The sequence below is a fragment of the Pipistrellus kuhlii genome, unplaced genomic scaffold (genome assembly GCF_014108245.1).
Source record: "Pipistrellus kuhlii isolate mPipKuh1 unplaced genomic scaffold, mPipKuh1.p scaffold_m20_p_12, whole genome shotgun sequence".
NCBI lineage: Eukaryota > Metazoa > Chordata > Mammalia > Chiroptera > Vespertilionidae > Pipistrellus > Pipistrellus kuhlii.
In genome coordinates this window covers 13189898-13202925 of record NW_023425427.1, presented here as the reverse complement: position 1 = coordinate 13202925, position 13028 = coordinate 13189898, and the positions used below count along the sequence as shown (strand labels likewise).

Below are 13028 nucleotides of genomic sequence, written 5' to 3'. Positions count from 1 at the left end.
ATATCCTGAGACTCCATTATTTTTGGGTATTTGATTCATAGTATTTACTTAGGGTAAATATTTCACTACTTCCTTTCCCCAGATATCAATAGTGTAGCTATTACTTTTGATTCTTATCTGGTGGGGGGCAGGGGGGGAGGGTTACTTCTAAGTTCTTCAGGGCCTGACCTATCACTTTGCAGCATTGACCCATCCCTGTTATTTTGGGTTGCCCAGATGGGTGTGCTCTGTGTTGTGGAAAGTGTAGTTAATTAAAAGCTCCAGGCAGAACCCACAAGTGCTTTTTTTTTTCATTTTTCTTGCTGTTTCCTCCACTGCTCCCCTTATCTCATTATCCACATTTCTCCTCCAAACTCCAGCATGAATTCCCTCCTTGTAAATCCCTGCTGGCTGAAAGGTGGCCTGCAGACCACTACCTGCTTGGCTGCCCTGTGCTTTCTCTGTGAGGGGAAAATGTGAAATTAACTCATATCCAAGTCTGAAGCTTTTCTGAAAATGGATGTGAGCAAATTAGGTGTCCTGGGAATTAGCCAATGTTCGATAATTAATAATCTTTCCATCTGGGTGAAGAAGGAGATGTTTAATAAGTTTTGTTGTTGTGCTTTCAAAGCAGTCCCTTCTGATTAAGCAGAATAGTACAGTACAGTGTTTCCCTAATTGATGGTGTCTGGACAGGGAAGGGAAAAGCAGAAAACTGAGCTGCAAGTGCTGAATATGAAGAGCTTTCATTCAACAGATGTTTACAGAACACCTGGCAGGTGCTAATCACCATGCACATTGTGTCATTTGCCCCTCAGAACCATTCCCCGTGAGACAAAGGAATAGACAGGAACGCAGCAAGGCTCAGGGAATTAATGTAATTTTCCTGCTGTTGTGACCTGGGTCCAGATGCATAGCTGACAGCTCTACATCCAGTGCTCACGTCCATAGGACTGGACTTTTCATCGAGAACCAGTTACATTTACTCCTGTGTTGAGGGTTGTGGCTGACCCTGGAGGAAACCCTACCATTCAGGGGCCTTCTCAGACATCAGGCTGCCGCGTAGGCTGCTCGCGAACCTGGCCAGGATTCACTCTGTAGGCTACCAGCTGACATGGTACAGGGAGAAAGGACATTTATTGCAGAGGTGGGGAAGTGAAAGAAGAGGGTGTTGGAGCTAAGGCAGACTTTAATCACTTCTTCCATACTTCTCCTTGGAACAAGCATAAGTATTCACCACTTTTGTCATTTAGCGCCATGGTAGCTGCTGTGAGAGACACAGACTTGCAAGTGAGCTCAGTCCAGAAGGAAACATAATCCACTCACCCATGGAAAGTTAACCAAAAATTTTGGAGTTTGGCTGAAAGGCAAAATGAGAGCACAAAAGGGAAATCATAGACGGGAAAGAGGCTAAGAGATTGCCCTGCCTCATCCTGTCATTGATGTCCTACTGTTGCCTGAGACTAAATGCCTCACCAATGGCTGGTGGCTTATTGGCAGATCAATTGTTGTGAATGGCTTCCTGGCAGAGGCATAAACGGAACTGTGCCTCAAAAGGGTACATGGAGATCAGTAAAGTAGAAAGGAAATAAGAAAAGGCATTCATATATGTTTAGGGAACCCCGGTTTATCAGGGGAATACATTTACAACAAGATATTGGTTTTTTAAATTTTTCTTTAAGTGCGGCATTTTAAAAGGCAATATGTTGATTTTCAAGAACAGTCACTTTCACGCTGCGCCTGATTCTGGGCTGGAGGAAGTGGATGCGGAAAGGACACAATTGGGATTCAGGAGGGGAGCTGGAAGAGGAGGCTGCAGCTGACTGAGCAGAGCAAACAGAAAGCTCTTAGCACCTGTTCATCACGGCTGGAGACAGCACACAAAAAGATGCGTGCTTTAGCTTGAGGGATTTAAACAAATAAGAAAAGGCATTTTGACATCCTCACCACTCCCACTCTAATCCTTACTCAATCTTTTTTTTTTTCTTTTCTTTTTTTTTCTTACTCAATCTTATTTGCTCTTCTAATTATCTCTTGAATTCACTTGCTGGATCTATCTCTATTGCCTCATCCTTACCCCAAACCACCTTCTCCTCTTGTCTAGATGATCGAAGGTCTCTTCAACTGGCCACCTCACTGTATTCATTTCTTTTTTTTCCAGGGGGTGGGAGGGAGAGATAATCTTTAATGCTTTTTTTTTTCTTATTGTTGGTTATTTTGCTTTCTGTTTGTTTTTTACAAATATACCAGAGAATCGTGCGATGCTGCCAGCACTGGACGAAATCCTGGGCCACAGATCATCACTCTTTCACAACTGGTCCTGTGATGGCAGACTTTTCATCTCAGAGTCTACTGACTCTGACCCCCACGTTATCTTCAAAATAAAGAAACACGCCATCTTTTCTACTGTATGACTTTGTTGTGGAATTACCACCATTGGATGCGCCTTCTTTCTGAGCTTTGGTTTGCCTCTTTTGACTGTGGCCCTCACCGTGTTACTCACACCTGCGGTCAGCAGTCTGTTCAGTCATCCCTGATCCCCTTCCCAGAGGCGATAACACAGATTTTTGGCTCCTGTGGTGTCAGCACAGTTGATTACGGCTCCTACGGGAAGACTTGGGGAAACCCGGAATTTCCCACCAGAGGACCCAACACATCCTATCCTCACTTCTGCATCTCGAACGCCAGAAAGGGACAGAAAGGACGCTTTTATTCTTGCCCCACTGTTCCAAACTACTCTCTATCCTAAACAATTCTTTCCTAAAATAAAGCCGGGCATAAGCAGTTTTCTTCCTTAAACCTTTCAATAGTTGACTAGTAGTCTTATTTTTTTTTTTTTAATATATTTTATTGATTTTTTACAGAGAGGAGGAGAGAGGGATAGAGAGCTAGAAATGTCGATGAGAGATGAACATTGACCAGCTGCCTCTTGCACACCCCCCACCGGGGATGTGCCCACAACCAATGCACATGCCCTTGACCGGAATCGAACCTGGGACCCCCCAGTCCGCAGACCGACGCTCTACCACTGAGCCAAACCGGTTTCGGCTGACTAGTAGTCTTATAACTAATTCCAAACTTTTTAACAAGGCCTCCTGGCCCTGATCATCTGGGCCCTCTCTGCTCCGGTCTCTACATGTCCCATTGCCAGTGTTCTTCATGCTTCAGCCACGTGGCCATGCTTTGTCTCATGTCAGGCACTTTGCATATGCTATTCCCACCACCCTCTTCACTCCTGGGCACCTTCTTTGGAGGAGACTTTCCTGGCTCCCTATAGGTTAACCCCATTACAGGACTCAGAGTGACATTGTCTTTATCTGACTTGTCATTACTTGTTGAATGTCATCATCTTTCCAAGAGACACTTCGGGTTCAGTTGGCAAACAAACTAGGCAAGGAGTTGTGAAGCATACATTCTCGCAGCTAGAGAAAGATAATAAAATAAACATAATAAATTATAAAGTATGTTAGACCACAGAGGTATAAATAGGAAAGAAAGACCAGGAATGCCAGATGAGGGAAGCAGGTTGCAATATTAAAAGAGGATGGTCAGCATATCTCCAATACTATATGCCAATTAACTCAAGAAGTATTGTATTATGGTATACATAAAAACTATGACTATAAAGCTATAACTTTGTATAAAGCCTGGTATGGAATAGTAAGCCTTCAATACATGTTGATCAAAGAGACAAGTGGGCTATACACTCATACTAGAGGCCCGGTGCACAAAATTCATGCATGGAGGCAGAGGGTCCCCTCAGCCCAACTTGCACCCTCTCCAATTCAGGACCCCTTGGAGGATGTCTGACTGCTGATTTAGGCCTGATCTAGGGGTTGGGCCTAAATTGGCAGTCGGACATCCCTCTCACAATCTGGAACCACTGGCTCCAAACTGCTCGCCTGCCTGCCTGCCTGATCACCCCTAACCACCTCTGCCTGCAGCCTGGTTACCCCCAACTGTCCCCCATGCTGGCCTGGTCACCCCATGCAGCCTGCTGTTCAGTCATTTTGTCATCTCTCGCTAAATCTCCTGCCGGCCTTGTCATCCCATTCAGCCTGCTGTCTGGTCATTACTGAGGGCATCCTGGACAATTTGTATATTACCCTTTTATTAGTATAGATACTTATACTCATTCAAAATCCAAGGTTGCCTCCATAACAGAACAGATGCAATCGTCCTATGATCATTCAGCAGTGTAGACAAGGCAAGGCAGGTGCTAGTATTGTCTGAATCCTCCTTTGAAATCTCTCATGGAGAAAGGGAATTTGTCTCACTTCTTTCTCCTGTCTTTTGTGAGACCCCAACAGGGCCCAACAGAGCTATTTAATTAACCTGTCACGAGGGCACAGGGACTTCCTGGCAGTGAATCCTGAGAGCACCCAAGGACCAAGGAGCTAATGATACACACACACACACACACACACACACACACACACACACACACGAAACTACTCTGTTCTAGAGATTTGATGTGAGGATAGATTTGGTATCTCAACTCATGGTTCTCTCTCTATGTCTCTCTCTGTGTGTCTCTGTGTCTCTCTGTCTCTCTCTCTCTCTCTCACTCCCCCCCCCTCTCTCTCTGTCTCTCTCTCTCCCTCTTTCTCTGTCTCATTCTGTGTCTTCCTCCTTCCCTCCCTCCTTCCTCCCCTGTCTTCTCTTCTGAAAAAGAAGCAGCTTGGCTCCTGGGCAGCTGAGCTTTAAATTGGAAATGCAGTCTTCCTTGGCAGAACAGCAGTGTCACAGCCTCCCCACTGCTCGGAGCAGCCTGTGATACACGTCCCTGCAGGCAAGGCCACAGAGGGCTGTGTAATATCCTGGAACCACCCCCTGCACGTTTCCTTTAAGATTCTACTCCAGCGGTGCACTTCCTCTCCTCTCCAGCAGTTCCCACCCTGGATTGATCTTTTGCTTTTTTTTTCTCTCCACTTAATTACTGATCCCATTCCTTGAATCATTAGAAACCACCATGGCCCTGACAATGAGGACCACGACAGATGTCAAAGGGAAATGTAGAGGGCCCAGTGGCTGGGAAGTCTGACAAAGCACTCTGATCCTCCCCCTCACCCTTCATACACACACACCCCCCAACCTTCATAAGATAAATTTCCTTTCTAGGCTGTTTCTGAGAGGCCCAGGCACAACCAGGGGCTTTTATCTATCTCTTCCCTCTGCTAATCTCAGAAATACAGCAGTTGGATTGAAGCCAGCTCCTACATTGGTCTGATTCCTTCTCACCTAGATGATTGCAGTTCCTGATAAGTCTTCCTAACTCCAGTAGACAACCACTCCAGGTAAAGGAGAATTCTTACCTTTAATCTAGTCAGTCCTACAACATAGATCATGATGACAACATCATCGGGAAGTTTGTTGTTGATAACTTCAGTCATTTTTGAAATGTTACAATCAGAGCCAGATGCAGGAGGATGCAAATACTGAAGTACATTTCAGACACACATTTACTGCCCTGGCTGGTGTGGTGCACCAAATGGTCACAGGTTTGAGTCCCAGTTAAGAGCACGTACTTGAGTTGCAGGTTCGATCCCCGGCCCTAGTCCAGGCAAGTGCAGGAAGCAACCAATCAATCAAATTACCTCTTCTCACATCGATGTTTCTCTCTCTCTCTCTCTCTCTCTCTCTCTCTCTCTCTCTCTCTCTCTCTCTCTCTCTCTTCCCTTCCCGTCTCTCCCCCTCCCCTTACCCTCCCTTCCACTCTAAAAAAAAAAAAGAAAATAATACCCTTGGGTGATGATTAAAACAAAACAAAATATATAAAATCACATTCACTGCTTTTCAATTGAGAGCTTTTGGGACATATTCTCTGCTTGTTTTCTCCCAGACTTTAAGCTGAGCACAACTTTCCCTGGAATTTACCCTTTGTCTGCACCCTTTAGGGGTGGGTGCGTACATGTGTGTCCCTGAGCGTTCTTGTTTCCGGGCATCGAGATTCCAGTTTAACTGAGCATCAAAACCTTATTTCCTTCAGCCTTTGATTTTACTGAAGGGAACATTAACTAGGCTTTCATTAAGAAAAGCTCTTTGTGCCCTGCTACTTTTTCCAGCTGGGTGTTTTGTTTGGTTTTCCTGATAGAAAATTAGGCGTAAACAATATTAACAACTAAAAAAGAAGTTAGGACCATGTTCTGCATGTCTGGGCATGTGTTTTCCTATTAAGCAGTTCTCCTGGTGGTGGCCCCTAGATGACCCAGGGTCCCCCTTCCATCAGCCAGTTAGATGGTAGAATGCTCTCTGCTTTCTGCTTTCTCCCCAGCTTCCAGGCGTCTGCTGAGCTCTGTGCTCAGCACATCCTTGTGCTCCAGCTTGTTTTGGAAAGACTGGTCTCTACCAGAGATGGCTTACTTCTAGATAGACTTGGGACCCCTTCCTCCCCCCCCACCTTTTTTTAAGTTTTTGTTATATCTAATTAAGGAACACATCTTTTAGAACAGCAATTGAAAGTGATTTTTTTTTTTTTTAACCATCAAAGAGATGCAGAGGTAAGATTCAGTAGAATAATTTCTCCTTTCAATTTTACATTTTGAAATATGTTTTAGGTTTACATTTTTATTTTCAGGCTTTCCAGACACTTTATTTTTCCTTGTTGTTTGGGTCCAAGGTAGAGTGGGTCTTATCTGGAAGGAGTAAGTGGAAGGGACTGACCTAGGACCGTATTATTGGGTTCATGCAAGACCTAGAAAGGATGGACCCCAGTCCTAGATTAGGGCTGGGTCAGGGGCTAAGGAACTGACCCAGCGCAAGAGTGATACTGATGATGGAGCTGAGCAGATTAAGCACATTGTCAGTGTCAATATTTGTGTACCTACTATATGTAAGGTACTAAGGTTACTGTTCTGGTCACTGGAGATGAAGCAGACTGACAGTTCAGAAAAGGAGCAGATATTAAACAATTATACAATATCATGAAGGAGGAGGATGAAAATGTATAATAGAGAGATAGGAGCCAGTCAGGCAGTTAAGGATACTTTGCCATTGAAAATTGGTGTTTAATGCCGGTCTGAAGGAAAGGCAGACATGTGCTAGGCAAATATGGAGGAGGAAGAGTGCTCTAAGAGGTGGGATATGAGAGGGCCCAGCCTGAGAAAGAGCTTGGCATTTTGCAGAGACTCGGTGAGAGGCTAAAGTACAGAAAGGTTGGGGTGAGCAGGGAGTGGAGACTGTTATAAAATGGGACTGGAGAGGTTTAAGAGAGTCAGAAATGATTGCAAGCTTAGACATTAACAGGCAGCCTTCCGCCCAGGAGCAGGGGCCCTACACATCAAGTACTACTCTGGTGGTAAGAGGCAGTGGCTGTCTTGCAGACTCTCCATTCAGGCTTATGGCTGAAGTGTGAGCCAGGCAAGCTAGTCTGCTTGAAGGACAGCCCTGGGTAAATTGGACACCTGAATCAGAGTGACCCTTCATATGTAAGTAGTGGGGACAGAGCTAATGACTGGTCACAAGGACCAGGCCAGTGCACTATGGGAACCCCGAGGAAACCAGGAATGACCCTTAGGTCTAAAAAGCCACAGGCAACAATGTGGGAGCCTGGTATCTACACAGGACCCCTGAGTCCTGTGTATTTTGTGAAAATTAGACTCAATTCTGGATTTCCCTGGATTGTGGATTTTTTGCCCTTTGTATCTCTCTGCTTTAATCCGGGATAGTTCAACGGCTAAATCGTGGATCTAGCTGTGACAGAATGTCAAGGGAGATAGACAGGAGAAAAAAGGGAATGCCAATTCCACCCTAATGTCATGTGTGGGTTTTCACATTGTCATTCCTTACAAGCTTTGAAAAGCCACTCTCAAACTTAATAGTCAAGTATTTCTCTTGAAAGCCTCACTAGTGCCTTCTTAAATCCCACACCATCTCTTGATGAAATCTAGTTTGCACTCATCTACAATCCCATTTAATTTGTTCCTATTCCTTAATGTCTTTGGTGCTTTAAAAAAGAAAGAAAGAAAGAAAAAACGGTTTTTCAGCATTGGGAAATTAAATGCAGACTGCGATCCTGGTTGGAGATAATGTAATGAATAGAAATGGTCCAGAACAGTAAGGGGTTGCTCAGTGATACCAAGAAAGTCAATGCCTCTTTACCATGTTAAAGATGTTTACAGTGTTAAAGATGAGCTGGATTTAGGGATTGTGGCTAACTAGTAACATAAAGTTTTCTTCATTTTATTTTTATCATTTATCCCCTTATATCCCTCCCTTCTGCCTCCACTCTCCCTGCCCCCTGCCATCACCACACTGTTGTTCGTGTCCATGAGTTCTTTCTCTTTATATTTTATTTTTGGCCACTCCTTTATATTTTAAAATATGTTTTATTTTACATAAAATGTAACTCTCACAACTTATTTTTTCTTGCCTTTTAATTTTCTCTTTTCTACTGAAATCTCCCACCCTCGCCTTGCTTCCAATTAAGATTTGAACCACATAGAAATAAGCTCCATTTTCCCCCTTTTAGACATTATCTCATTTAAATCCTACACCACCGAATTCTGAGGAACTTTTAGAAAGTTTCACCACTTTGAAGGTTGTGAAACTCATGTCAAAGACCTGAGAATGGATTGTGCTGTCACATTCTTGCTTCTGGTGTCCCCTGACACCAGGGAAAAGGACACTGCTCAGTGGCCCAGAATCTCAATAAATAATCAGTATTCTGCATCAGAGAAATTAAAGGGAACACACACACACAAATACACACACACACACACACACACACACACACACACACACACACAAATACCCAGCAAGGAATACTCAGCGCCACTAAGGGGTCCCTGTTTGAGTATTGCGTGAGTCCTGATGATTATTCCCCTCAATCCTTAGATGGTTTCTCTCTGGCCCTTCCGTGGTTTCTTCCCATGCCCCTCAGTACTCTGCAGAAAACTCAAGGGGACCTCTGCAGAGCCCCCCGCCCCCCATCCTCCCCACTCTGTGCAGCCTTCCTCTCTGGTCTCTGCCTTGTGGACTCTAGTTGCTTTGGCCACCCGACATTCCCAGCTCTAACTACTCAACTCCAGGAGACCACCAGCCACTTTCCTGGGTTCTCCCTCTCAATGTGTGTCCTGGAAAGTGTCTCCAGGCAGTAAACTAGGGCAATCACTTCTTTTGGTTCCCACCTTTCAGGGATCACTGCCCTTCATTGCCCCAAGGCCAATGCCTTGAATACCATTGTCTCCTTTATTTTATCTCTATCTTACAGTTGTGTCAGGCGTGAAATCGAGTCACAATCATTTCCTCCTGGCTGGAGGCAAAATCCCTCCAGGGCTATTTTAAGGTTGTTTAAGATTGCTTTCTGTGCTCGCTTTTCTGAGGTGCCACTTCATATAATTATAAACACAGAGAGAGTAATCTGATGGTATATTTTTATTTTGTGGCAAAATGAAAATTCAAAACTCTTGGAATTATGTTCCTGTGTCATTAATTTAATTGCAATCATTATCTTTTTTCTGCAAAGGAACTTTTAGAACTAAGAAAATTTAACCTACAAATAATTTTCAAATGAATTGAATTGTTATGAACACTAATATTCAGTCATGAATGAAGTTGTGAGAATTTTACACTTTTAGGTATATACGTACGTATTTTTCCATTTGATTTGTCATGGTTTGGGTGCCTTGTTGTTCACTTTGTATATGTTCATGGACTCTTAACTAGCTCACAGGCTCTAGGAATTGAGTCTTGTTGCATCCAATGGAGAAAACAGCCCTGCTTTCCTTTAGGGCAGTAGTCAGCAAACTCATTCGTCAACAGAGCCAAATATCAGCAGTACAACGATTGAAATTTCTTTTGAGAACCAAATTTTTTAAACTTAAACTTCTTCTAATGCCACTTCTTCAAATAGACTCACCCAGGCCGTGGTATTTTGTGGAAGAGCCACCCTCAAGGGGCCAAAGAGCCGCATGTGGCTCTCGAGCTGTGGTTTGCCAACCACGGCTTTAAGGGTTTGAACTGGTAATAACCACCACTTGCAGGAGCTTTAATATCACCCCAATCATGGTGTCTGAGCTTGAGGTGTCCTACATTTCCCCAAATGTCAGTAAGGCACCCCAATCATTTTCAGATTTTTCTTCTGTTAGGTACCAAGCAAGAAAAGGTTTGTCCCCTTTGGCAAAACTATGATCTTTATCCCAGATGAAGCAAGTTCTTCAGCCAAAAATGTCTCATATCCCCCAGGGGATCACTTTCTATCCCCCTAAATTAGCCAGGGGCCACATGCCCCCTTTGCTGTTTCTCCTCCCCACCTTGAGGGGACAGCTGTCAGTGTCTGGCTGGAGGCATGTGCAGTTGCCACAGCTTGGGCAGGATAGATACTGCTTTTGTAAGGTGATCAGGCGTCCCGCCAAAAGCGGGACAGTCCCAATTTTTAACAATTTGTCCCGCATCCTGCGGTGTTTTAAAAAAAAAAAAAAAAAAAAAGTCCCGATTTTTGAATCGGGACTTTTAAAAAATGCCTTGGGTCGCGGGACAAATTGTTAGAAATCGGGACTGTTCCACCAAAAGCGGGACGTCTGGTCACCTTATTTGGCATCTCGCAGGTGGATGTACTGGTGTGGGCTGCATGTCACACATAATGTTGCATTTGATCAGAGAAAGTGTTAATCAACAAGTCCAAAGTTGGTATCTTAGAAAAGGAAATATGTTTTATGGAAGAGATAAGGAAGGACTTAGTTAAAGGAAACACAAGTTTTTTTAAAAAAAATTGGCATTAATTCATGACCTTTAAGAAAAGTGCGGTTGGCCATAGATACTACCGGTAGTAGCCCGTGTCACTCTTCATGCCACGGGGAAGGGTGACACAGAAACAAGACAAACAGAAAAGAGGAAATAAACAGCACACCCCTGAAGCGTGTTAAGTAAGCATTCCTTTGCATAGAGAATAAAAGGTGTAGAAGAAAATTCTTTTTATCTGGCCTCGGAAGTTTTATAAAAGTCTAAAATCTCTGCTTGGTAGTTTTAGGTTTTTTAAAAGAAGAACCAAAATGGACTCATTTCCTAATAAAATAGTTTTGGGTCAAATGAGGACAGAAATGTTCTAAAATTATCTACTGCTGCCCAGCTGCTCCATCCTTATAAGTGAAGAGAATGTATTTGTATTTGGGACACACACACACACACACACACACACACACACACACGGCTGAAGGAACCCAGGGAGTAAGATTAGTGATGTATTGATCCAAAGTGGTTAATAGCCGTGTAATCAAGGGAGCCAGGGCAAAGAGTGGCCATGGAAGGAAATCAGAGATGAGTGTGTGGGCACAGTTGTCAGCAAGGGCAGAAACAAATGAGTCCCTAAGTTGCCAACCCAGAGGATGGGGCACAGAAAGAGGAAATCCATGCAGGGTGGACAATACCAAACATCTTATAGTAGAAACCGTTTCATGGCACGGGGCACTGTGAAGAACCAGGCAATTAGAATTCTGCTGATTATGGCTGTGTGCACAGGGGCTCCCTATCCGGTCATTTTTGTCTCTAAGACTGTGCATGGCTTGTATATATTACTTTCCTTTCCCTGGAATGATGATTCATTTGACCTGACTGCATTGTAGATCACACTGTTCTGCATTGTTTGTATACAGCCTGCTTATCTAGAGGACAAGTGATGCTTTTATGTAAATACCTAAGGGACTGGTAAACATATGGACTTACACATTATGATGCTACGTATTTCTGTTTCAGCCTGGACAGTTGTGGACGGTGCAGCCTTGCTTCATGGTGTGAGAAATGGCTGTAGGAAACAACACTCAGCGGAGTTATTCCATCATCCCATGTTTTATATTTGTGGAGGTAATGTGTATTTTTTTTTGCCTTTATAGAAAAATTGGAATCATAGTAGCAATTTTTATGCTGAGAAATTGGGGTGAAATTATTTCATCTTGGGATTGATAATTACATTTTGATAGCACAAACCGGATAAAGATTTAATAAATCATGCAATGTTTCTTTAATAGGAAGCCATAGAACACTTAACCTCCATAGGGGTACAACATAATTGTATTTATTATATTTCTTTTATATTCAGTGGAAACTTCAATATAGTTTTGATTATGAGTGCAGCATTTCAATTAAGCTGTTTTTCAAAAATCAATGTCATGTTTCAGGAATTCAGTACACCAGGCAGTTTACAGATGACGTTAGTTGATGGTCCTTTGCCTTGGAGTCCAAATAAAGAAAAAAGTCTTAAAGTTGTCTATCTCTGCCAGGCATTTTTCTTCAGTGGGGTATTGAAAGCCTGTGTACTGTTTTACAAAAGCAATTTCCTTTGGTCATGAATGATTTTGTTGAGTTGCTCGAAGTTTGTACCCGGAAACAGTTTCTCTAGCACCTTTTTGGTTAAACTTCTTGTATCTCCTTCTGTATGTGTTTGCTATGGAGTAAAGACATAAAAATTTCAAGAAAGATGGGATTATATGATTCACACACATTAAAAAAAAACTATTTCAGGTTATCTCAATGGAAGATGTTCATTTGCCAGAGACAGTGGTATTTCTCCCTTCTCAATAGATATTAGGCATGTAATGGTATGTTTTTTATCCTGAAGATCAGGTTTCAACTATGAAAATGTAAACAGCTGAAAAGTAACTGTCAGAATTTCCTTTCTGGGTAACTGCCTGGCAGTTTCCATATCCCAAGCGTCAGTCAGCTGTAGCATGTTCTTGTGTTGTGGGATCTTTTTAGCTGAATGTCACAGGAACATGGATGTTGATCCATTTAATTCGCCAGGTGAAAACAAACACTTGGATGAAGTGTTTACTTCACTTTCAGCACACACGCTGTTTAAACACACTCTGTGAATTAGTGCGACAAGTGTTTTTATCTTCTAACTCTTGAAATAACTTTAGCTATCTACTTAGTCAATTGGATAATTTTGAACATTCTGATTTTGGACCAATACTATATGTGTTTGATCCTTAAGTTGCACCTTATAGATGCCTCTTTGTAGTTTAGATGAACAAATATTACTTGATAATTTACTTTCTAGTGATATTTGTGAATCTGATGTGTTGCAGAATCAGGTGGAAATAAGGAATTGGAGT

The 13028-nt window shown here is 42.9% G+C and overlaps 1 protein-coding gene across 3 annotated transcripts in view; it reads left to right on the top strand.

The window, feature by feature from the left end:
* PLPPR1 (phospholipid phosphatase related 1) overlaps nt 1-13028 on the top strand; it is a 182726-nt gene that overhangs the window by 86434 nt on the left and 83264 nt on the right. For all 3 annotated transcript variants that reach the window (XM_045579953.1, XM_036433177.2, XM_036433176.2), the window contains exon 2: nt 11671-11778. In XM_045579953.1, coding sequence (XP_045435909.1) covers nt 11716-11778 — 63 coding nt within the window. In that variant the 5' untranslated portion in view covers nt 11671-11715. The remainder of the gene's footprint in view (nt 1-11670; nt 11779-13028) is intronic.